General features: G+C 46.7%; 1 protein-coding gene across 4 annotated transcripts in view; it reads left to right on the forward strand.

The window, feature by feature from the left end:
- LOC124720476 (speckle-type POZ protein-like) overlaps positions 1–24,968 on the forward strand; it is a 100,297-nt gene extending 75,329 nt beyond the window's left edge. Inside the window, exons 6-7 of one of the 4 annotated variants that reach the window (XM_047245835.1) lie at positions 11,241–11,380; positions 24,046–24,748. In XM_047245835.1, coding sequence (XP_047101791.1) covers positions 11,241–11,380; positions 24,046–24,179 — 274 coding nt within the window. In that variant the 3' untranslated portion in view covers positions 24,180–24,748. Of the gene's footprint in view, positions 1–10,680; positions 10,742–11,240; positions 11,381–12,702; positions 12,980–24,045 lie in introns of those variants that run through there. The other 3 variants (XM_047245834.1, XM_047245833.1, XM_047245836.1) reach the window with 3 other exon arrangements.
- The last annotated feature ends 750 nt before the right edge of the window (positions 24,969–25,718 follow it).

Raw genomic sequence — 25,718 nt, forward strand, 5'->3', positions numbered from 1 at the left:
AGATTTCAATACATCGACACACAGAATACTGGAGCCCACAACGACCAATAACACCGCAGCCGCCGAACTACACACTGTGCTAGACAGCAACAACACGACGAGGAAAATACACTGCCTAAAATTACATCAACGACCAGGACAGGTAACTGGAACGTCAATGGCCACAAGGCAGAAGATACCGCTCGTCAACTTCAATAACAGAAAATAAATTAAGTTAAACTCCACAGGAAGATGGCTGGAATATTAGACAACTTGAAAACACCCACGTTCTTGCTCACAAGAATGTCCCAAAAGCCACCACTAGGATCAAACCAACAAATGTAAACAGCTGAGGATCGATAGTATGTTAAGTGAGGATTCAACTCTCATGAGCTAGATCGGTGGGCGACGAACTTTGTAGCACTTGAAAGCAGCGTCTCACACTCCAACCGCGCGTGCATGCCGCCAGTGGCTCTGACCCTACTCCGTGCGACGGGGACTTCCCTGCTGCTCCATGTCAACCGACTGCCCAGGCCTGGAAATGGTGAAAGGACTAAATATACGTCGGCCGATGAGACGACCAACCGGACGACCAACCAACGGTCGTCCCTCTCCAATCTCCCTCCGTTGGACAGCTCATGTGTGTCGCCAGTGGTTGGCGAGCACTGGCTGTCGGCGTCTCACCGCCGCTCCGTCGCCGACTTCACTGCTGCTGCATCCCGACTGCACTGCTGGTCCGTCTCCAACAGACTTCCAGACATACGACGACCCGGAAATACCATCGGTCGCTCCACGGATAGTATGACCGTGCACTTATCGACACGCGCTGCTGCTGCCGCTCAGGGAGAAGTAAGGCAGAAAGTAAATGGAATAAGAAAACGTGGTGGCAGTACTGCAAGAGAAGATGACATACAATAAATGGCATCAGAACCCGGCTAAGTTTTATAGAAGTTGCACATACCACCAAACATGCACCTAATTTACGCAGCATTCGGTATGAACCGAAAATAATAGTTCATTTTCCCCAAAACTGACTGCAATTCTGTGACGTTGCGAGGTATTGGCAGGTCTCGTATGGCTAACAAATGCTACTGAAGAGGATGTTAACCTATAATGTTTATGACAAGATCAAGATATTGTACTTCAGGTTTAAGAAAATCACACTTGCTCAGTCTACAATGCATCAGATAACACACAAAGCAAGTAGATTTGCAATGTGTTCTTCAGGAGTACGACTTGGACGACAATATCGTCTAAATAGTTTAAACGGTTTGGTACTTGAGCAGTCAGCAGAATACCATTGAAAAATGGGGGTGCGAAGGCACTGCCAAAAGGCAAACGGAAACATTTAAACAAGACCAGATGAGTGTTCACAACACATACTTTTTGTGATTCTTCATCTATTAGTATTTGAAGATATGCATCCCGCAAATCAATTTTTGAAACGTAGCGACCAGCGTCTAATCTATCCATGAGACCGTCTGGGAGTGGCAATGGATAAATACCAATCACAGCGTGTCGGGTGACTGTTGACTTAAAGCCAACACAGAGGCGAATGAGACCTGACGGTTTGTGGAGCAAAACCAGTGGACTTGCCCATTGACTAGCATGTATGGGAGTTTTTTCTGAATTTTTCAATACATACACTCAGCCTTGGACAACACTTTTGACGCAAAAGCGGTAGATTTGTCTTTGTCACCAGTTCTGTGCGAAATCACTGCACCGATTCCATAAGACGAAGCGTCAGTTTGCAACACAACTAATTTGTCAGAATCAAAGTGAAGTAAGCATCGATCACTGAGCAACGCATCTTTCAGTTTTTGGAAAGCTATTTGCACTCATCTCTCCAAACAAGGAGGACATTCTTGCAAGGCAAGCGATGCAATGGAGCTGCGATATGTGCAGCATTCGGTATGAACCAAGAGTAATACACTACTGGCCATTAAAACTGCTACACCAAGAAGAAATGCAGATGATAAACGGGTATTCATTAGGCAAATATATTATACTAGAACTGACATGTGATTACATCTTCACGCAATTTGGGTCCATAGATCCTGAGAAATCAGTACCCAGAATAACCACCTCTGGTCGTAATAACGGTCTTCATACGCCTGGGCATTGAGTCAAACAGAGCTTGGATGGCGTGTGCAGGTACAGCTGCCCATGCAGCTTCAACACGATACCACAGTTCATCAAGAGTAATGACTGGCATACTGTGACGAGCCAGTTGCTCGGCCACCATTGACCAGACGTTTTCAATTGGTGAGATATCTGGATAATGTGCTGGCCAGGGCAGCAGTCGAACATTTTCTGTATCCAGAAAGGCCCGTACAGGACTTGCAACACGCGGTCTTGCATTATCCTGCTGAAATGTAGGGTTTCGCAGGGATCGAATGGAGGGTAGAGCCACGGGTCGTAACACATCTGAAATGTCCACTGTTGAAAGTACCGTCAATGCGAACAAGAGGTGACCGAAACGTGTAACCGATGGCAGCCAATACCATCACGCCAGGTGATACGCCAATATGGCGATGACGAATACACGCTTCCTATGTCCGTTCACCGCGATGTCACCAAACACGAATGATGCTGTAAACAGAACCTGGATTCATCCGAAAAAATGACGTTTTGCCATTCTTGCACCCAGGTTCACGAGGCATCACAACAACGTTTCACCAGGCAACGCCGGTCAACTGCTGTTTGTGTATGAGAAATCGGTTGGAAACTTTCCTCATGTCAGCACGTTGTAGGTGTCGCCACCAGCGCCTACCTTGTGCGAATACTCTGAAAAGCTAATCACTTGCATATCACAGCATCTTCTTCCTGTCGGTTGAATTTCGCGTCTGTGGCACGTAACCTTCCTGGTGTATCAATTTTAATGGCCAGTAGTCTAGTTTGCTTAGTGATGATTGGGTTTTCTGTGCCAGCATCGGAACATACTTTCTGGATACACCTTGTATTTCTCAAACGCTCCTTATTTCGCGCTTCTGTTACCAGCAGACAGTAGTTTATTGTAGAGACGATAAGTAGGTGGTTAATTGGAGCCAATACCGCAATAGGAGGTTAGTCATTTGTTCTTCTAGAGAGGAATGTAGATAATTATCATTTCTGAATTGCAACAACAGGATGTGAGCTGGTCAAGCCGTTTATTTAACTAACGAATCATAGTTTCTTTGTGGACTTCTTATATAATTATGATGTTCAGTGGAAAATAGAATTTAATGTTGAGTGGCTACTGATAGTATCGCTTCACAACTTGTATTCAGCGGACCTTCACCAAAGTATTAGTAGAAATTTCCCAAATCAGATTACTAATTTCTTTAATTTTAATGTTCCATATAAACGTTTTAATTTCCGACCGAAAGTATTACCTACATCACCAGTGTCTTAGTTTCCGTTGAAGTGAGAGATGGTGACATAAAAATTCTTTCGTGTCTTAAGTAGTCTGAATTCTTCACACTTAGCAATGCTTAGAGATTTTCAGTGGGCTCTTAAAGTAGCAAATATAGCATTTGTTACTGACATATTAGTTTTGAAAATTTTACACTGTTTCAGTATTTGCGTCGTCTTCATTGAAGTATTTCTTGACCCCTTTCTTTCGAACTCCAATGTGATTACCTTTCGGTGCCCAAAGCAGTCGATAAACCACAGACTCGCTGCTACACAGAGTAACTGAGCAGCACATGGTACACTTCATTAAACAGCTGAGTATGAAAAGTGCTGCCATCTACAGCCGTCACCTGGAAGCTTTTATCTAGGGCAGGGCTTCCCAACGTGTGGTCCGCAGACCTATTAGGGGTCCGCCGGTTCTTTTTAGGGCGTCCGCGGCCACCTTTCACCAAATCATGTAAAATAATGAATAAAATTATTAAATAAAAATGTGAACAAATTCATCACTTCTTTTCGTGTGAAGAACATGTGTACTTTTACTTCAGGTCGTATTCCCAAGCAGCCTTTGCGGTCCCTAAGTGAGAACGCATACGCAGTTTAGTGCCGGAGATTGCGGCTTCTCTGATCGACTGTTTCGCAACAATACGGGGGTCGTTTGTGCCCCGGCTCACGGCGCTAGATGCGCTGAAATCTTTTACGCATGCGCGGAGCTTTGTCGACCAATCACAGCGCTCGCTGGTACGTATGTGGCCCCAGGCATCACTAAATGTTAAACTTGCCTTGTCAGTGCACTACCTGTTTCATTAGTCGATTTTTGACCTCAAGTTTTTTCATTCATCTCTAAACCAAAGACTATTGATACTTAGGGGAGAGGGGGGTCATTTGGCATGGCACTTACATTAAGAAGCTTTCAGTTCCCATGGCTTTCACTCTGAAATTTAAAGTTACTGTGCTCTTGACTGACTCGGGGTCCGCCATGCATTTTCGACTGAAGAAGGGGTCCGCCAGCTAAAAAAGGTTGGGAAGCCCTGATCTAGGGCAAGGCCGGCCGCGGCGTGGCAAACTTAACACGTGCAGCGTGCGCATGCCACGTGTGGGACGAGGTTCGGATTTTCTCGGACCCTCTCAAAGTTCGCAGAACAGCGCGACATTTCATTCAACACAACTGTGCGGCATTTTTCGGTCGCCAAACCTCTCCTTCTTCGGCAGAATCGCGGTTTAGCGTTCGCTACTTTTTCGTTGCATGAACGATGTTCACAAGTCCAGTCACTGTTTGCAAAAAAGGAAGGATGAGAATACTGACTTTCCATAAGACTTTACAATGCATGCAGAAGGTTTAACTAACAATGAAAGGGCGGAAAATTGGAATGGTCGACACATGGAATTCATTGTTCTGTACATAAAAATGCAATTTATAATAAATTTTCAGTCCTGGAGCACTTGAAGAATGGTAAAATATCTGAAGTCACATGGATTGTCAGCTGCAACAGTTTTCAGTGAAAATGAACGAAGAGTATGGCCGTTTCGTACAACAAAGAGGCAAAGAAAGTGGTACACCGGCCTAATATTGTGTTGGGCTTTGGCGACTACGCAGAAGTGCCGAAAAACGACGTGGCATGGACTTGGCTAATGTCTAAAGTAGTGCTGGAGGGAAATGACACCATGAATCCAGCAAGGCTGCGATAAATCCGTAAGAGAACGAGGGGGTGGAGATCTCTTCTGAACAGCTCGATACAAGGCATCCCAGCTTTGATCAACAATGCTCATATCTGGGAAGTTTGGTGGCCGGCGGAAGTGTTTAAACTTAGCGTTCCCAGTGCTAAATTGTAGCAATTATGGACGTGTGGGGTGTCACCCTGTCCTTCTGGAATTGCTGAAGGCCACCGAAATGTGCAATGGACATGAGTTGATGTCAGGTGATGAGACAGGATGCTTACGTACGTGTCACCTGTCAGATTAGTATCTAGGCTTATCAAGGGTCCCATATCACTCCAACTCCACACGCCACACACCATTACAGAGGTTCGACCAGTTTGAATAGTCCCCTGCCGACATGCACGGCCCATGCATTCGTGAGATCGTCTCCATAGCAGTACATGTCCATCCGCTCGATACAATTTGAAACGAGACTCGTCCGACCAGGGAACATGTTTCCGGCCTTCTACAATCCAACGACGGTGTTCATGGGCCAAGGTCAGGCGTAAAACTTCGTGTCGTGCAGTCATCAAGGGTACACGAGTGTGCTTTCGGCACCAAAATACTTTATTAATGATGTTTCGTTAAATGGTTCCCACGGTGATACATGTTGATGACCCAGCACTGAAATTTGCACCAATTGGCGGAAGGGCTGCACTTCTGTGATGTTCAATGATTCTCTTCAGTGATCCTTGTCCCGTTCTTGCACGATCCTTTTACGGCCACAGCAATGTCGAAGTTTGATGTTTTTCTGGATTCCCGATATTGCTGATAAATTCGTGAACTGGTCGTACGGGAAACTCCCCACTTCATTGCTACCTCGGAGATCCTGTGTCGCATAGCTCGGCGCCGACTATAACACCACGTACAAACTCACTTAAATCTTGATAACCTGCTATTGTAGCAGCATTAACCGATCTAACAACTGCGCCAGACACTTGTCTCAAACAGGCGTTGCCGACCGCAGCGCCACATTCTGCCTGTTTACATATCTGTCTATTTGAATACGCACGCCTGTACCAGTTTATTTGGGGCTTCAGTGTATATTACTGAAAAGTACGTTGACTAACTCAAGAAGCATGCCTGGGCGATTTTTCAATTAAAGTTTCATGTTGTTCAATTTATGAAGAAAAAATGAATGCAGCAACGAAAATTAGAATTGCTCAATGGAGTGCATACTCAACATTTTTAGTTGAGTTGACTGCACACTGCCCACTATAAGACACCACAAATTAGTTTTCTTCTGATTTCGTGAGTTTGTAATGTTGTTGCATTAATTTGTTCTGAAAGCTGTGCTGATATTCAAGACCATAAAAGTGGGTTAAAATCTGTGAGCTATCTGAGGAAGTTAACCTTGCATTACTGCGCAACTGTTTCACCAGGTATCCAGTCTAGCTTACCAAATTCCCAACCAGACTAACATTAATTATATTCTTTTAGTACTCATCTTACGATAACAGGTGATATATATATATATATATATATACATATACACACACATATATATGTATATATATATATATATATATATATAAAGATAATTTAAACAAAAAGAAATATATCAGTTTATATTTAGACATTTATTTTAACATTGATCATTGTTCCGTTAAAATTTCAGCATATCAAACTTGATTCATAACTAAACTGGTGCCTTATTTAGGATTGTGTAAATGTGAGTCCGTAATCTTACAGAACACATCAAATAGGGAGCCAAGATTGGTACACTACATACAGCACTGCATTCATAAAATAACACATGAAGAACGTTGAGACATATGCAAGAGGAAATTAACTACAACCAACAGATTCAATTTTCACCCAAAGAAGTTACGTTCGTAGCGCAATCCTCTCTGTCATGAAATTACCACATACTGGTATACTAAATTCATGCTAAGTCTCTGTGAAATCTTCCCAAAAAGAAAATCTGAGGGCTACTTTGATGATTACACCACAAGCTTCACGTGGTCAACTTGGTTTACACAAAGAGTGGAACTCCACAATAATTTTGATAATTAAAATAAATTACATCGAAACACAATTTGCAAAAGAAAAACCTCGAACTGGTTACTATCGTCTTACTATTAATCTGATGGGTCAAACAATTGTATAAGCACATGGTACTGGTCTCACAAAGTACACCCCACGTGGGTTTAACATAAAGAAAAGTAGCTATATTGAAAAATATTGTCAAGACGAGACATTATAATCTCACACGCATTGGAATTTAAGATAGATGATCTTAGTTAGAGTTACTGATCAACACGTGGGTCCACTTTACTCACAAAGTAGTGACAAAGCAACTACCGGAAGATATTCTGAACTTCACTGCGTTGCAATTTAAGATAACATTAGATATTTTAGATCCAAACCTGAAATAAAGGTTGTTAAATTTTCAGTTAGGCTGAACTTAAGAAATCCATTGTCCTACGGACTTAGCAGAGACGCGCTTAGCCGAAGATATTACCACTTCAGACGCTTGCCGCGGACAGACTGACCTGGGCTCCTACCGAGCATGCTTAACAGATACAAACGGAAGTGACCAGAGAGGCAGCTTCCTATACCAACATGACAAGGGACAGACAGGGCCATACTAAGAATAGAAACCTCTCAGCTTTTAGAAAGCGTAGCTACCTGTTCCGACATTGGTCCTACTGTTCTCTAGCAGACAGCCTTGTCTGCTACCCTCAAGCATGCAACTACAAATACGTTTGCTCATTCATCCTCTCACACAGAAGGGAAGGGGGATGACAGTATCTTATCATATACAGTATATAAAAGAAAGCCGATGTAGGTTCCATATGAGACTGTGTGACATGAATTACATATAAACTGTGTTTTAAAGTGTAGTAGTGTGGCAGATCGTTCTTGTTTATGTGCAAAAGTAACACGTTTCACTGTTCAGTCTCTTCCCAGATAGTCAGAAACACCTCAGTAAATTTAGAAGAAGAATTTATGCCGTGAATGACAACAGATTTAAGAAATTAACATGAAAGGAATCCAACAGAGACCTTTCAACATTTTTTATTTATGTCACTTCTTGCTGCAAAGAGGACAATTTTCTACGTAATGTATTATTGGACGAACCTATCTCACTCATTGTCTGCTGTATGTTTTGGTGTTCGGGTGTTTGATTGAACGAAACTGGTCACGTATCGTCTGATTTGGTGTCATTGTTATTTTCTATAAAGTTAATACGACTGGACAATTCGTCAATTGTTTCAGTCAGTGCTTTTATCTGATCATCATTTTTAGTGTCACAAGCATTAACTTGTTTTTGCATTTTGCGTGAGGATTTGTTTAATTTCTTGACGTCTGCTTTAATGGAATCTGGATCCTGTATTAATTCTAATTGTTCAAGTCTGTTGTCGCTTTCGTAAACAACTCGCTTCTTTACTTTTTTCTGTTGCTGTATGAATTTACGGTAAGGCGTTTCACTGTTTTGTGGGTTGTGATTGAAACGTTCGTAAATTTGGCTGTTTTGTTGTTAACATTTCTTGTCGACTTTCGCATCCAGTGTGCGTGAAAGTTCTGCAGACATTAATTTAAACTTGTCGCGTAACTGTGTAGCGTTTCTTGAACAATGCTTAGCGACTGCACTAATTTCATCTCGAAGTAATTTTGTTGTGGCTGCATGTGTATTACGTAATTATTGTGCAACGGATCCAATTTCTTCACTACTATTCCTAGCACAAGCCTTAATTTCCTCGTGTAATTGTTCTTTGGTATCATTACATTGCACGGCAACGGCTGTAATCTGTTCAATAAGTTGTCTACAATTGTTGTCTTGTTTTTCGTTAAGTTGTTTGAAATTGTTGTCTTGTTTTTCATTCGGCTGTCTGAGATTAAGATGTAGCAACACTGCCATAACTTGATCCATGCCAAAATTAGCGATTCTATTCTTTGTGCTGTGTGATGGTGTATCTGCATTTGTCACGTTTTGTGTAACCATTTGGTCATTGTCTGATTCATGAAAAGGTTTGCTAATTGTATGTGCACTGTTGGTCACTACATCGGAATCAAAGAAATCTGACGTATTTTGAGTACATTGTTCACCTTCGTTAGAAACATTTATCTGTCCACTGTGTAAATTTTGCAAATCAGGTGTGTCAAACTGGGCAGCGTTCATTGTATCAGAACAGCTGCGTCATCAATTGTCGTTAAATTTACTGTGGACGTAATTGAAATTGTTCATCATTTCGATTAAATTATTACTGGTGGTCGGCACCACTGATTATCTGTAATTGGACGATTATGTCTTCATAAGATTTCAAAGTGTACAAAGATCGGTAACTTGCTTGAAATGTTCGGAAATGTAGTATTATGTACTTCACAACACGAAAAAAACGTAGTATCCTGTGGCTGTATTATCCGCGAAAGGGTCGCCTCAAAGGGCGGCCGGCGTCAGCATCTCAGTCTTCAGAACAAAAATCCAGGTCTAATGTTGACATTAAATAGCTACCAGTTTACAAAGTCAGTAAACTAGTGGCTTCGGACTTAAAAGAAACGGTGGAACGAGGAAAGTGACAAATTCCGCGATTTATCGTAAGTGACATTCCGGAGCCCTGGGTGATTAGCGATGTAACAGGCGCTTTTTTAAGTTTTTACTGAATACAGAGTAAAAAACCATAATATCAGGTCGAAATATTGCTTTATTATACGAAATGGGAAACGTGATCAGTGCTATTTTACTAACAACGTCGACAGAAACGAGGAACAAACAGACGGCGTAAGAACCGGTACGGAACTGCTGAGACAGCGACGTCCCCGGCCGTACGGCTGCCATCACAGTGGCACCGACAACGGTCGTCAGACACCGTCGCCAGACGTCGCCCGACAGAGTCAGCCGACAGCGTGCGCACACTGGGCCCGATCTCCTTCGTCATTTTTTGACTGGGCCAAAGGAGGTTAGGTTAGGTTAGAAACTGTACTATGAATGAAGTAGGTTAGGTTCTACAGACGCCCCTCTCATTGGATACGAGTGCTACATAGTAGCTTCTGCTATTAAATAGACGCCAAATCCGTGGAATGAGCTTTCCTGTCTCGTAAAGAACGTGGTGAGTACTGCATGCTCCATTGTCGGAATAGCCAGCCAAGTTGTACGGATATATGAGACGACGGGAGAAACGTTCCGTTAATACTCGAGATAAAAGCGAGTTGTAAACACTCTGGTTCGCTGTGTTTGTTTAAAGTTGCGCAGACGTGCGTCAATTAACTGTCAATGAGTGTCACTGACCACACGAGTAAAACACAAACATAAGGTGTAGCGTAAGATACTGTGATAACCTACAGCACTTACAAGTCGAAGTACACACTGTGCACCACCTTTGCACACCACTTCACATCAACACAATCACTGTCCTACTGGCATAAAACGCCAGTAAGGAGTAATGATAAGTTGTACGCAACTAATGACACCCTGCCACAAAAAAGACCCAGTACAGTAGCTATAAGTACATCAGATACGCCACGCTTTTGACTAGAATAAATTATTTTTTGAGGTTATGGTCTATGCCTAAAATTTCCAATATACATTTTACCTACTTGAGGTTTCGAATAAACCTGCGATTTCAGTGCAAAATTCCCGATTACATCCCGATATATTTTCATCCTCAGGATGCCAGAAACAGACTTTTGTCAGTTTCCCACGCTCCATATTTAGTGCGTGAAAACATCGGTCGGTTTGACCGAAAAAAACTAACTCACTTGAACTTCACTGATTGTCGTCCGAAGTCTGTACGTTCGGGAGAGAAGAGGTGCCGTAGTATGGCGGCGCTCGCAGCGGCGGACTGATTTGAAAAGATCGGCCGGCCGCCTCCGGCCGACGTCGGTCGTCGGCGGAGTCCACCGACACTGGAGCCACCGCGGGCGCCGCCTCCGGCGCACACAGCACGCAGCAGAGGCAGAGCCGCTTTGTGGAGCACGTTTTCCAGTGGGGCGCCGCATTCTGCACGCAGCCGAGGCGCAGCCCTCTGCCCCGCGGTCCGAGCCGCACAGTTCTGCTCTGCCTGCGGCCCCAGGGGCCCGTTGTCTCAGGTCCCATCTCTGACAGCAGTTCGCACCAGCAGCACAGAACAACTTTCGTCTGTGGCACCGCGCTGCGCTCGGCCAGTAGTGACTTTCCAGCAGCAGTGTGTGCGTCTGTGACAGTACCTCACTTTCGTCCATGTACGAAGTCTTTCAGTTATGGAACACCTCATTCAGTTACTTCAGGACAACCCAGTGCTGTACAACACCAGTCATCCGGACTACATGCAGAATAAACTGAAGGACGAAATATGGAAGAAGGTTGCAGAGGAATTACATTACAGCAATTGTGAGTATTATTTATTAATTGATTTATTTGTTTTATATGCATTTCACAATATATATGTAATATTAATGACATAAGTTGTTCTCTTTAGTACTGGCCTCTTTTTATAGCTGCATACTGCCATTAAACAGAACCTTTTGGTGAATTAAAACATTCATTAAATTTTTCTCTCGCAAGAAAAGCTTCACTCGTGTTTCTGCACCTACTTGGAGCAGGCGACAGAAGCTGGTTGGTACCTAGTGGTCCCATGTCGTCTTCCTCGGCGAGATCATTTGACGTAATGTTATCAGTCCTCAAGTAATCATGAAGTACACATGTAGTTGCCACAATTCTATCTACAGTCTCTAGTTTACACTCAAAAGGCCGTTTAAACACACGAAATCGGGAACTCAAGATACCAAATGCACACTCTACAGTTTGATGAGCACGGGACAGTCTGTAATTATAAACTTTATTTTTGTCATTACCAGTAACTCCGCATTTAGGGTACGGTCGCATTAAGTTTTTTAATAATGGAAATGCCTCATCACCTATGACAACGTAAGGGGCTCTATTTTGTTGTCCAGGAAGCGATTTATCTCCTGGGATTTTTAAAGTTCCGTCAGTCAGTTTTCTTCCTAATACTGAATTAGAAAAAATATTTCCATCACTAAATCTGTCCATTGAACCGACGTCTATAGAGGTAAATCTGTAATGAGCATCGGCAGTAGCCATTAATACTACAGAACAATGTTGTTTACAATTGAAAAAATGAAATGAAATGTCGTGTGGCTAGGGCCTCCCGTCGGGTACACCGTTCGCCTGGTACAGGTCTTTCGATTTGACGCCACTTCGGCGACCTGCGCGTCGAACAATTGAAAAATGAGGAACCAGATAATTAAGGTTTTCGCAAAAAAAATATCTTTCCAATCAACAGCTCCAAGACAATTGTAAAACTGCCATTTCCTCTCAAAGTCAGCAGCAATATTTTGCCACATAACTGTTGTTGGCTCAGGTAGATAGATGGGTTGTAGATGCTTCCATATGGCTCCGCACACATCATAAACTATCTTCGACACTGTCCCTTGACCCATGCGATAGCTTAGAGCGATGGTTTTAAACATGTCCCCCGTCGTTAAATACCTAAAATGAAAAAAGACAAGAATCCGTTTACGTCGCATAAGCAGAGTGGACAGAAAGGTACTAGCTGTTTCGACATTTATGATACGTGTACAGGAAATCACAGATTTTTCTGACACTACTAGGGAAATGTAACTGTTCACCTTTCTTATGTCACTTTATACGGAAATATATGAAAAACTAAATTCAGGAATTCCTTGTTGCAGCGGAAACAGCGAAGAAAATTGGAGAAAACTTAGGGATTGTCAGCGAGATGCCCTCCGTAGACAGAAAAGGAAGAGTGGGCAAGCAGCGACCTCAATCCGTCCATGGCTGTACCAAAATCAGATGGAATTTTCAGTTCCATATATGGCCAACAGAGGTGCAGTAACAAATATGATGGAAGAGGAAAATGCTACAACTGGCGTTGCAAATGATGGTGGAGGAGATGACGTAACAGACATACAGAGGAACGAAACACAAGATTACTTGGGGACGCCATTGTCAAAGGAGAAGAAGAAAGCAGATGTCAGTAAAATCATTCTTGAAAGTATTAACAGCTACGAAGAGAGAGCTAAGAAAAGAGACATTTTACGCGAAAGATCACTGCATCAAGAAAATGACGCCTTACACCAATTTTTCTTGTCGATGTACCTATCGACAAAAGAGATGCCGAAGGCGTACCAAGTATTGGTAAAGAAAAAAGTGTTTCAGATAGTATCTGAAACGGAGGAGGAAATTTTGACTAAATTAGTGGCTCAACATCATTCATGAATATCATCAAGCACCACAGAAAATAGTTCGTCTGCCACATCAATATCTGAATCACCTGGTACGGAGTTTGAACCTTCAGCACCACATTTACTATAAACAGTGTTATCATGTTCATTATTTTAACAAATTTACAGATGGAAATTGTTTCTCTGAACATTAATAAATATTGAGATAAAAATACTTTATTTCAATTGCATACCTTAAACATACAGCTAATTTTTCTTCTGTAGGTATGAGGTCCCGCATGTGACTTGGTTTTCCTGTTATGTCTTGCTCTATCAGTGTATGAACCTCTTCAAAGTGCCGTCTGTTCAGTCGGAAGCTTTCCCTGAGTACGTGTTCAGGAACTTCAGTAGACAACATGTATTCACCATGTGTTCTTCGCTTTTGCATGTAGTTGCTATTCCATAGAGATCTTTCTCTGTTCTTGTATGCACTTTACAATAAAATAACACTCCTGAGTTCCGAATCAGAATCGGAATCTAAGTCTAACTGCATAGACAGACTCGCAGTGGACGTTGCTGGGCCTTCTGTGTTTCGCAAGTGCTGGGCCACCACTGAGCTCTGCCGTGCCTCTGCTGCGTGCAGTGTGCGCTGACCGGCGGAACCTCTGTTGCTCTGCTATGCCTCTGCTCTGCCTCTGCTGCGTGCAGTGTGTGCTGACCGGCGGAACCTCTGTTGCTCTGCTACGCCTCTGCTGCGTGCAGTGTGCGCTGACTGGCAGAACCTCTGTAGCTCTGCTACGCCTCTGCCGTGCCTCCGCTGCGTGCAGTGTGCGCTGACCAGCGGAATCTCTGTTGCTCTCCTACGCCTCTGCTGCGTGCAGTGTGCGCTGACCGGCGGAACCTCTGTTGCTCTGCTATGCCTCTGCTTTGCCTCTGCTGTGTGCAGTGTGGGGTGGGCCTTAACAAGGGACACGAGTGCGTGCGGTGCGTAGCAGGGTCCGCCCACGCATGGCCTGCGGGGTGGTGTCTCGCATTGCCGATGGCACCAGCGCCGCTCTGGAAACATGTTTTCGAGGTGACGTAAAATACTGTCGAACTTCCAGCGTGCTGGAGCAGCTCGAGTCAGCAACTTCCGATAAACAGTAGAACCAAAGGAAACCACTCTGAGTTGCAAATTTTTACCCTTTATTCATTCGTTGAATCATCATTACCATTTTCAAATCATCATAACATTTCCGAATATTGTATTTCCGAAAACCCCAAAAATATGCAATGAACATTTACGGTGCATACAGATAACTGTTACCTGTACGCACTGTAATTGTGCATTGCACGTTTTTTACTTCTTCGGATATGCCATTTTCGACTATGTTATGGTGGTTTAAAAATGAGTCTCGGCCCGAGACTAGTCATCGAATGAAAAAAAAAGTAAAAATTTGCAACTTGGACTCGTTTTTCCGTTCTACTGGCAAAATGTTTTCCGAAGTGACATAGCAGTGACCTGCAATGCTTCATGTGCTTTAAGGGATTAAATATTTGTCTGCCATTTTGTCTGCCATAAAAGAGTAATAAATTAAAAACTTAATAACGCATTCACAGCATTCAGTAAAAGTGGAAGGTAGCTGATCTTTTCCCAGTGTCTAGATATTACGCCTCCATCTGTTTGTAACCCTCGGCGCGATCCTCGATTTTTGAGCGGAGTTTCTAAAACTTAGAATCGTTATGCGAATACTGATGTCTTTTGGCGTTCAACCACCCATCACTTTTCGAGAAAAGCACCGAACGGTTGACGTTCGGTGTTTTCATTTTGTTTGCTTATTTAATTGTTTTTATTCTATATATCACGAAACCAAGAGAGAAAATTTTTCAGTGTTTGTTCGATTTCTACGTTTATTACAGGTCGTAATAGGAACGATAGACCGACAATCGGTTACTTCAGAAACAGGTTAGTTTGAGCGGTTTTCACATTCAGTTTAAACTGGTGTGGAAAAAATTTATACAGCCGAAAACCGGTTGTTTCAGCGATACACGTCCATCTGCTCGATACAATTTGAAACGAAACTCGTCCGACCAGGCAACATGCTTCCAGCCATAAACAGTCTGAGGACCTTCGGCTCTGGAAGCCCATATCGATGACGTTTCGCTGAATAATTCGCACGCTGACACTTGCTGCTGGACAACATTGAAATCTGCAGCAATTTGCAGGAGGGTTGGAGGTCTCACGTTGAACGATTCTCTTTCGTCGTCGTGGATCCAGTCTTGCAGGATCTTTTTCCGGCGGCAGCGATGTCGGAGATTTGATGTTTCACCGGACTCCTGATATTCACGGTACACTCGTGAAATGGTCGTACGGGAAAATCCGCACTTCATCACTGCTTCAGAGATGCTGTGTCCCATCGCTCGTGCGCCGACTATAACACAGCGTTAAGACTCTCTTAAATGTCGATAACCTACTATTGTAGCAGCAGTAAACGATCTAACACATGCGCCAGACATTTGTTACTTATATAGGCTTTGCCGACCGCAGCGCCGTATTATGCCTGTTTACATATCTCTGTATTTGAATATGCATGCCTATACTAGTGTCTTTGGCGCGTGAACCTAAGACAACAAGTGTCTCGCGCAGTTGGTAGATAGCTTACTACTACTAGAATGGCATTTTATCAAGATTTAACTGAGTTTGAACGCCGTGCTGTAGTCGGAGTACTTGCGATGTGACACATCGTCTCCAAGGTAGCCATGGAGTGGGGATTTGCGCGTACGACAATTTCACAAGTATACTGTATCAGGAATCCGGTAAAACATCAAATCTCCGACATCTCTGCGGCCGCAAAAAGATCCTGCAAGAACGGGACCAAGAACGACTGAAGAGAATCTTTCAGTGTAACAAAAGTCCAACCCTTCCGCAAATTGCTGCACATTTCAATGCTGGGCCATCAACAAATACCAGCGTGCGAACCATTCGACATCATCGATATGGGCTTTCGGACATGAAGGCCCACTCGTGTACCCATGGTGACTGCGCGATACAAAGCAACACGCCTCGCCTGGGTCCGTCATTACCGACTTGGACAATTCCAGCAGGACAATGCTAAAGAGCTGAGCTTACACACTTCCGATGGCCACGAGACTCCTCAGACGTGAAGATTATTGAGCATATCTGGAATGTCTCTCACCGTGCTCTTACGGATTTATGGGCAGACCTGCTGGATTCATGGTGTCATTTCCCTCGAGCACTACTTGAGACATTAGTCGAGTCCATGCCACGTCGTGTTGCGCCACTCCTGCGTGGTCGCGGGGGCCCAACACGGTATTAGGCACGTGTACGAGTTTCTTTGGCGCTTCAGTATATATGCGAGTTCTACATCCTCGAGCGCCGAGATGTTCGCTGCAAAGACAGAGCTGTGACTGGCGCACCCCCGTGGGCATTAATATTCCGCAATAATTTTATGCCGTTCTCTTCGCGTAATAGGTTGACACAATATTATTGAGCAATAAATACTGTGCGTTTGAGTACCCAACACGGTATTAGGCACGTGTACGAGTTTCTTTGGCGCTTCAGTATATATGCGAGTTCTACATCCTCGAGCGCCGAGATGTTCGCTGCAAAGACAGAGCTGTGACTGGCGCACCCCCGTGGGCATTAATATTCCGCAATAATTTTATGCCGTTCTCTCCTTTTCGCGTAATAGGTTGACACAATATTATTGAGCAATAAATACTGTGCGTTTGAGTGCTCATCTGTTCATGGACATAGCACTTTGAAGAGGTAGGTTAACTTCTGTACGAATCTCCAGCGTGTTCAAAGCGACGGATAGTCTCTGTACGTGCATGTAACTGATATACTGAACGCTCACTATCATTTGTATCTGTTTTTGACCGTTCTCGGACCGACTACTCGTGCGAGAAATTCGAAATCGCGTTTCGATATTCTTGTAAAATTCTCGAAAAGGTACATTTAGAACAACAGTCCACGACTTAAATTTTCTGAAGCATCCCGGTTACTATTGTTTATGGCGAATGCTGCCAAACCATCAGATGAGCGGTGCAGTTGTACGTTAAAGAGTACCCAAGTCGTGCAAAGAACTCAGGACCTCTCTTCGCAATCATTATAAAAAACAAGTTCTACAAACTGGAAGTGTGGAGAGTGAAATATGGAAGTAGGATGTCAGGAGTGCTGGACACACGATGAAACTGTCACTAAGAGCATCTCGGAAGTACGAGAGGGATCGACCTAACGAGTATTCTGCGAACACTGTGTTCCACTGCACTTCATCCTTTTTACACTCCGCTATTTCTACAGCTTCGTGACAATGACTTCCAAAACTGACTACAGTTCTCAGAATGTTATCTACGGAAAGTGCAAAGTGATGCGGCGTATCAGTGCGAGATTTTGTTTAATGCTAAATGTTGCTCGGTGCAGCTATCACGTCGATTGTTTAACGATTATTGTTGAACGATTAAACGTTGGACGATAATCGTTAGTTACCGATTTGCTACGAACGTCTGCGATTTTTCACTAGGGTCGTGTTTCCATTCGCAGTCACAGTGTGCTAGCGAAGGTTGATAAAATGAAGTTAAAGTTCAGTAAGCGTAGAAGAGTGTTATTTAATTGCCTTTTGGTTGATGAGGAGGAAGACGACAAAATACTTTTCCAGATGTATGGGATAATGAGAGCGAAAAATACCTCAAAAATGAAGAGGAGCGGTATCGAAGGTCGATCATCACCCATGTGTTTTGGGACAACAAAAAGTTCTCCAGATTTTTCAGTCATTTTGTTGGGCAGTTTGACTTAGTTCTCGGTTTAATCAAAGACGATATCTACAAAGAATCACACTAAAGAAATCTATAGCCTGTAACACCTGAAGAAAAACTCGCTGTAAGTGCTACTCTTATTTACACTCCGAATTTCTACTCTCTTGTTTTTTCAAAACTTAAGCATTGCCTCAGTGCAAATCTTCCCTACTTACTATCCTCATCCTATAGTTGTTCTACCACTCAGTTTTTTCTAACAGTTCGTACTGAATTTTGGTGCAGAAAGTGAAGTCCACCCATGTCGATATTCGTTGAGAAGTCCATTACCTTCATTTTATGATAGTTGATATTGTCGTAAGCGGGTGAAAAGCAGCGTCGATTAGTAACAGAAGACAAAGTGCAAATTATGAAATTAATCAGATGAAATGTAATACTGATTTTTAGAGTCGTACTGAGTGTGATTGTACGTAGCGTGCTGTAATGCAGAGCAGGTGCGCCTGCGTGAGAAAAAAAAAAGAATACGGATCACTCCCGGCTGCACCTCAAGTCACTGGTCTAGAGTGACGTAACTCACTGCGTGATACAGTAACTCAGGATAGTCTGCTAAGCTCCAGCATACTGAATAAAAACAAGGATAATAAAAAGCTATGTATATCGAACAAATGTATTGAAAAGTGAAAGTTTCAGATATACAAAATGTTGAAAGCATCTACATCTATTCAGTGACAGACGAGTTTCATCTCCGACGTCAAAGCTTATCGGACTTCAGAAGGAATGTGAGGTCGGAATACAGAAATTAGCTCTGTCGGTGTAGAGCTTTAATGTTAATAATGTGCTTCCGCATTTGGCGATAGTGACCGAGGCGCGACAGTAGTCGAAGAATTACTGCAGAAGCTCTGGCTATTGAAAATGCAGTAGGAACCACACGTTACTAACTCCCTGACTTCAATCTCCAGCCTCGGCGTTACGAGTAACGTTTCAGCTTTTGCTCGTTGCTGTAGAGCAACACATTTGGATAAACTTTTGGAAAAGTGATCATCATCCTTTCTTTCTTCTACAAGCAATTCCCTGATGATTTCATTTCGCTCAGATTTCCTCTTTTCTAGAATGTCTGCAATTTTTTCTATTGTTCAATGTTATTTCTCGCTGTGTTGTGGTAGCACATGAAGACGAAATCGGCATTGTTGTTGGCGTCAGTGTAGATGTTTTCGTCGGCGAGTTTAGCATCGGCATTGAGGTTTGCATCAGTGAAATTCGCTCACCACCTGGCACAGGTGAATCTGCTCCCTTCTCCTGTGACAGATTGACATTGGCGAAGTTCCTCCGAGGAAGGCATATACAATAAATGTCATGCAGAACAGTACAACGAAAAACCAGCCATAGTTACAAATTTCATTCATTTTATTTTTCACTGAGTGACTAGTATCGGGCCGTTACGCATTTTCAAATAATCGTGACAGTCAATTTGGTATTTACGAAAATGAAAGAACTGTGCCAAAAATGTGCAAGCGGACAGTTACAGCGCAGTAACAATAAGTATAATTGTTCGTTTGCGCATTATTGACACGCTTTTGGCATTTTCGGAAATACCAGTTCGACTGTTACGATGATTTGAAAATGTTTCCCGGCACGAGAATAGTCATCGAGTGAGCAAAGACAGTGAGATTTGCAACTTCCGCTGGTGTTTTGCTGAACTGGTTAACAGTAGTTGCGGACCTGCAGTTATTCCAGCATGCTGGAAGTTAATCATCCAGAATAGTTTTAGGTTTTATTTCCTTTGAAAAATGGTGGCATACCCACGATGTTCTCCATATGTTCTTAGATATGAAATTTTTCCTCCAGGGCCCATTTATTTGCCTTTTTTCGTTGGAGTAGCCGCAAAGCCGATATTCTTCCTTTTTTCCTGTCACGGTTTTCTTTTATGTTTCTCCACCGTTTCTTGCAACGATCAATTGCAAACAAATTTATAATAAGTAAACCAACATAAATTGCTAATTTAAAATGTAATAAACGATTACTCGTTTGATTTCCAGCTATTTGGCGGCAGCTGATTCTTCCGTTCGCTACAATTTCAATTTCGATTAGTGTAAATGAAGTTAGTAAATACGTAAAACAGACGTTAGCGGCACTCGAGAAGGCCGTAGTGTCATTAATGCTGCCGCCACTGATTCAAGAAGACTTGAACGAAAAACAAAACAAGTTGAAATGGGATTTTCCCAACTATACAGGATACATTGATGGAAAGCGTATTTGAATTGTATGTCCAAAAGTTTCCTTCTATCTTTTCCATAATTAAAAGGGCTGTCCTCAATAGAGTGTGGCGTGGCGTGGTGTGGCATAGCGTGGCAAAGTGTGGCGCAGTGTGGCACGGCATGGCGTGGTGTGGCAGGGCGTGGTGTGGCGTGGCGTGGGGCGTTGTGGTGTGACGTGACGTGACGTGGCACAGCGAGGTGCGACAGGGAGCGGTGTGGTGTGGCACAATGTGGTGTGGTGGGGCGCGGTGTGGTGTGGTGTGGCGTACCGTGGTGCTGTGTGGCGCGGCATGACGTGGCGTGTTGTGGCACAGCACGGTATGCTGTGGTGTAGCATGGCGCGGCGTGGTGTGGCACCGTGTGGCATGGCACAGAGTGGCGCAGTGTGGCACGACGTGGCGTGGCACGGCATGGCATGCCATGGCGTGGAGAGGTGTGGAGAGGCGTGCAGAGGCGTGGCATGGTGCGGCCTGGCACGGCCTGTTGTAGCGCGGTGGGCCATTGCGTGGCACAGCGTAGTGTGGTGTGGTGTGGTGTGGCATATCATGGCGTAGGGAGGCATGGCGTGGAGTGGCGTAGCATGGCGTGGCATGGCGTGGCGTGTTATGTCGTGGCGTGTTGCAGCAGGGCGTGGCGTTGCGTGGTGTGGCTTGGCGCAGATCGGCATGGTGTGGAGTGGCGTGGTGCAGCCTGGCGAGGTGCAGCAATGCTGGCGGTGGTGCGCCGGGTCGCAGCGTGGCGTGGCATGGCGTGGCGTGGTGTGACTCGGCATGCGTGTCATGGCATGGCATGGTGCAGTGCAGCGAGAGTTGGTGTGGCCCGGCGTGGTGTAGTGGGGCATGGTGTGGAGTGGCGTGGCGGAGTGTGGCGTGGCATGGCATGGCATGGCGTGGCGGGCGTCGCACAGCTTATCGTGGCGCGGTGTGGCGTAACATGGCGCAGCGTGGCATGCCATGGAGTGGCATGGCGCGGCGTGGCTCAGAGTGGCATGTAGTAGCGTGGTGTGGCACGGTGTGCCATGCTGGAACATGGCCTGCCATGTCATGGCGTGGCATGGTGTGGCATGGCGCTGTGTAGCATGACATGGAGTGGCGCGGCGGGGCACTTGGGGCGTGGCATGGCGTAGTGTTGCACTGTGTGACACGGCGTGACGTGGTGTGTTGTGCCACAGCATGGCGTGTTGCTGCGTGTCGTGGCATGGTGTGACGTGGTGTGGCGCAGCGTGGGATGGCATGGCGGGGCACGGTGTGGCGCAGCATGGTGTGGCGAGGCGTGGCATGGTGTGGCGAGGTGCGATGTGGCGTTGCTTGGCACAGGGAGGCGTGGTGCGGCCTGGCGTAGCATGGCATGGTGTAGCCTAGGATGGCGTGGCATGGAGAGATGTGGTGGGCGCGGATTGGTATAGTGTGGCATGGCGTGGAGTGGCACGGTGTGGCGTGACATGGCGCGGCATTGCATTGTGTGGCGTGGCGTGGCGGTATGTGATGTGGTGCGGCGTGGCATGGCATGCCGCTGTGTGGCTCGGCCCGGTGTGGCGTGGAGTGGCGTGGCGTGGTATGGCACAATGCGGCGTGGTGTAACAAGGTACGGCATGTCGTGGCATGTCGTGGCATGGCGTGGCCTCGCGCCACGGTGTGATGTATGGCATGGCGTGGCGTGGCGTCGCGTGGTGCGGGGTGGCTCAGCGTGGCTTTGTGTGGTGTGGTGAGGCACACACGGTGTGGTGTGTTGTGGCATGGCGTGGCGCAGTGTACCGCTGCATAGGGTGGCGTGCCGTGGCGTGGTGAGGCATGCGTGGCACGGCACGCCGTGGTGTGGCGTGGCACAGCGTTGTGTGGCGTGGCATGGTGTTGCGGTGTGACGCGGCGCTGCACCATGGGGCGTGGTGTGGTGTGGATTGGTGTAGCGTGGCGCGGCGTGGCATGGCATGTCGCAGTTGTACATGGCATGGAGTGGCGCGGTGGGGCCCAACATGGCGTAGTGTGACTTGGCGTGGAGTGGTGCGGTGTGGCGCGGCATGGCGCTGCGTTGTGTTGTGTGGCATCACGCTGCGTGACATGGCGCAGTGTGATGTAGCACAGTGGAGCACTGCGTGGTGTGGCGTGGCGTGCTGCTGTGTGGCTCGGCGTGGCGCGACGTGGCATGGCGTGGCGTAGCGTGGTATGGCGTGCCAAGGTGCTGCGTGTTGTGGCATGGCGCGACCTTGCACGGCTGTGCGCTGCATGGCGTGGCGTGCTGTTGCATGCTGTGGCGTGGCGTGGCTTGGTGTTGCTATGTTTGGCGTGATGAGTTGCGCAAGCGTAGCATGTCGTGGCATGGCGTGGCGCAGTGTGGCGCGGTGTGGCGCTGCGTACCGTGGCATGGCATGGCGTGGCGGGACATGTTCGGCGCAGTGTGGTGTGGCGTGGCGCTGCATGGTGTGGCTTGGCATGGCATGGCGTTGCGGTGAGTAGCGGCCCTGCGCCGTGGGGTGCGGTGTGGTGTGACGTGGCATGGTGCGGTGTGGTGTGGCGTGGTGCGGCGTGACGTGGCGTGGTGTGGCGTGTTGAGGCGCTGTTGTGCGTGACATGGAGTGGCACGGCAGAGGGCGGGGTGGCGTGGTGTGGCGTGGCGTGGCATAATGCGGGCGGCGCCGCATGGCGCGGCTTGGCATGGTGTCACCTGGTGTGCTGCTGTGTGTCGCAACATGGCGTGGCATGGCGTGAATGGCGTGCCATGGCTTGGCTCTGTGTGGCGTGGCGTGGCGTGGCGCAGTGTGGCGTAGAGTGGCGCAGCTCGGCGCAGCGTGGCGCGGCATTGCGCAGCCTGGCACACTGGGGCGCGGCGTGGCTTGTCGTGGCGTGGCGTGGTGTTGTGCGGCCTGCGTGGCGGGGCGTGGCGTGGCATGGAGCAGTTCTGCGTGGCGCAGTGTGGCGTGGCATGGCCCAGCATGGCTTAGTGTGGCTTGGTGTGGAGTGGCATGGTGTGGTGCGGCATGGCACGGCGTTGCGTTGTGTGGCGTGGCGCTGCGTAACGTATCACGGCGCGGCATGATGTGGCGCAGTGGGGCGCTGCGTGGCGTTGCGTGGCGTGGCGTGCCGCTGTGTGGCTCGGCGTGGCACAGCGTGGAGCAGCGTGGCGTGGCGTGGCGTGGCGTGGCGTGGTATGGAATTGCGGTGAGCCATGGCCCTGCGCTGTGGGGTGCGGTGTGGTGTGAAGTGGCGGGGACGCGGTGTGGTGTGGCGTGGTGCGGCGTGATGTGTCGTGGTGTGGCGTGTTGTGGTGCTGTTGTGCGTGGCACGGAGTGGCACGGCAGAGGACGGCGTGGCGTGGCGTGCAGTGACGTGGCGCGACGTACCGTGAGCAGCGCCGCATGGCGCAGCGTGGCGTGGTGTCGCGTAGCATTGTGCTGGGTGTCGCGACGTGGCACGGCGTGGTGCGTGTGGCGTGGCATGGCTTGGCGCTGTGTGGCGTGGCGTGGCGCAGCGTGGCATGAATTGACGTGGCTCAGCGCAGCGTGGCGCGGCATTGCGCAGCGTGGCACGCCGGTGCGCGACCTGGCTTGTCGTGGCGTGACGTGGTGTGGCGCGGCTTGCGTGGCGTAGTGTGGCGCGGCTTGGCGTGGCGCGGAGTGTTGCGGCGAGGCGTGGCGTGGCGTCCGAATGCGCTTGAAGAGGCGAGTACAGGTATATAATGATTGTTAATTTTGGAGTTGAAACTTTTCGAAAAATAATCCGAGAAATGTTCTAAGAGTCGGCTATCGCGTTTAAAGAGGCTCATGATAGGCTACTTTTTTGAGCAAGCATGTCGACTGTTTACTGGTCTGCATTGCAGGACTAGCAGGAACTATGCCTTCTGTCGGCAGGTCATTTCCGCTGTAAGTCTCCTCGCACGCTGATGAGGAGAAGTTGGACGTGCCGCTTCTGTACGGCGAATGTCGAAGAAATGCTGTCGAGATGGCAGGGACGGCCATCCCGATCGACGCTGCCCGTCGCGTGAGGCACCCGCACGAATTATGAGGCCAGCAGCGTGAGCGGGCGGTCCCGGCGCCAGGCGGTCGTTCAGCCCGCGGTGCGTCGTGCCGGGGAACGCGGGATCGGCCAGGCGAGTGTCATCCGCATCTCGCATCGATACAAAAATCCACCCTCGTCGGCTGCCACTGCATCAGCCGCCCGGAGGACGTGATTTCGAACGTCGTGCAGAATTTTGCCGCTTTGCTCTGCGGCGCCTGGGACGTGACACTGCGATTTTCCAACGTGTTACCCGTTTACCGAGGAAGCGACGCTCGCGAACGGCAGTAATGTAGATTTACGTAACGTGCACTGCTGGCCAGCTCAAAGCCCACGCTGGCCCCGTCACGCACAGCACCGACGACCGTGGAGCGTAAACGCGTGGTGCGGCGCCGTAGGAAACTCCACCGTGAGTTCTCACGTCATCACAGGGCTGTTGAACAGGCACCCGTCTCTACGAACACTCCGTCTCTTCTCCTGGAAGACGGACCGCTGGATAAGAGTCAGCGTGCGTGGTTCCGACACGACGGCTGCCCAGCTCGGTCATCCGATAGGAAGCAGTGCTGCACTGCAGTGGCCTGCCGCTCTCGACTGCTCATCTCTGAGGGCAGCGCTGGAAGGTGCAGCCTGCCACGAAGCCCCAGTCACATCAGGCTGTGTGCGCCGTCGCATCCCCACAGTAGGCTACGACGTAACATCCAGTCTACTTTTATCTGTTCATCTTTCTCTCGAACGGCTATCGCAAGTCTGCAGTCGATGGTAAACAATTCGAGCACGTAGTTAAGTAAAGTGTAGAACTACGTTTCGTTAAGAAAAATATTTATTTTGTTGGTGGCATGTCGTCAGTCATTGTGAATAAAATGTTTATTTTAAGTGTCTTTCGACTGATTACAATTTCACGTAGTATCTGTAGACACATTTTTCAACAGCAGGCGTTTTGCCTTTAAGAAGCATTCAGGAGTCTCCTGCGAAAGACGATCAGGTATTATTATTATTATTATTATTGCGAATAGGCCATCTGGCGATCACATTACAATTTCAATTAATCGTTCTCTTTTTTTTTCTTCAGGTATGCCTTCATCTGTGCGCTATGTTTCTTCATTCTGTCTTCAGATCCTTTTGAACCAGTCTTTTTAGCTACCTTACCTTAGGATCCTTCCATTTTCAATCCTTTCACCCTAAAGGCTTCTCTGTTGTTTATAATTTCCAATTTCATATTGTTGCATTCTAAATCCTTGCATGGGGGCTTAATTATAATTATGATATAAGAATGCAATGCAAATACTTTTTAATTTTCTGTCGCTGTATGTCCGATTACGCTGTTTCGTAAACGGCTGGCCCTGACTAGTACTAGTACGCAATCTGACTGCTTAGAATGACAACAAAGAATGTAAGAAAATTTCTGTTAGCACAATTAATTAATTAAGTCCCCAGCAACTATAAAATCTTCGAAGCCAACAAAGCACAAGTGTAGCTGTTCTGTATGTGGTAGTATGACTCAACGCACATCTGGCACGGTTCTTCTTCA

Source organism: Schistocerca piceifrons, chromosome 11 (assembly GCF_021461385.2).
Source record: "Schistocerca piceifrons isolate TAMUIC-IGC-003096 chromosome 11, iqSchPice1.1, whole genome shotgun sequence".
In the NCBI taxonomy this organism is placed as follows: domain Eukaryota; kingdom Metazoa; phylum Arthropoda; class Insecta; order Orthoptera; family Acrididae; genus Schistocerca; species Schistocerca piceifrons.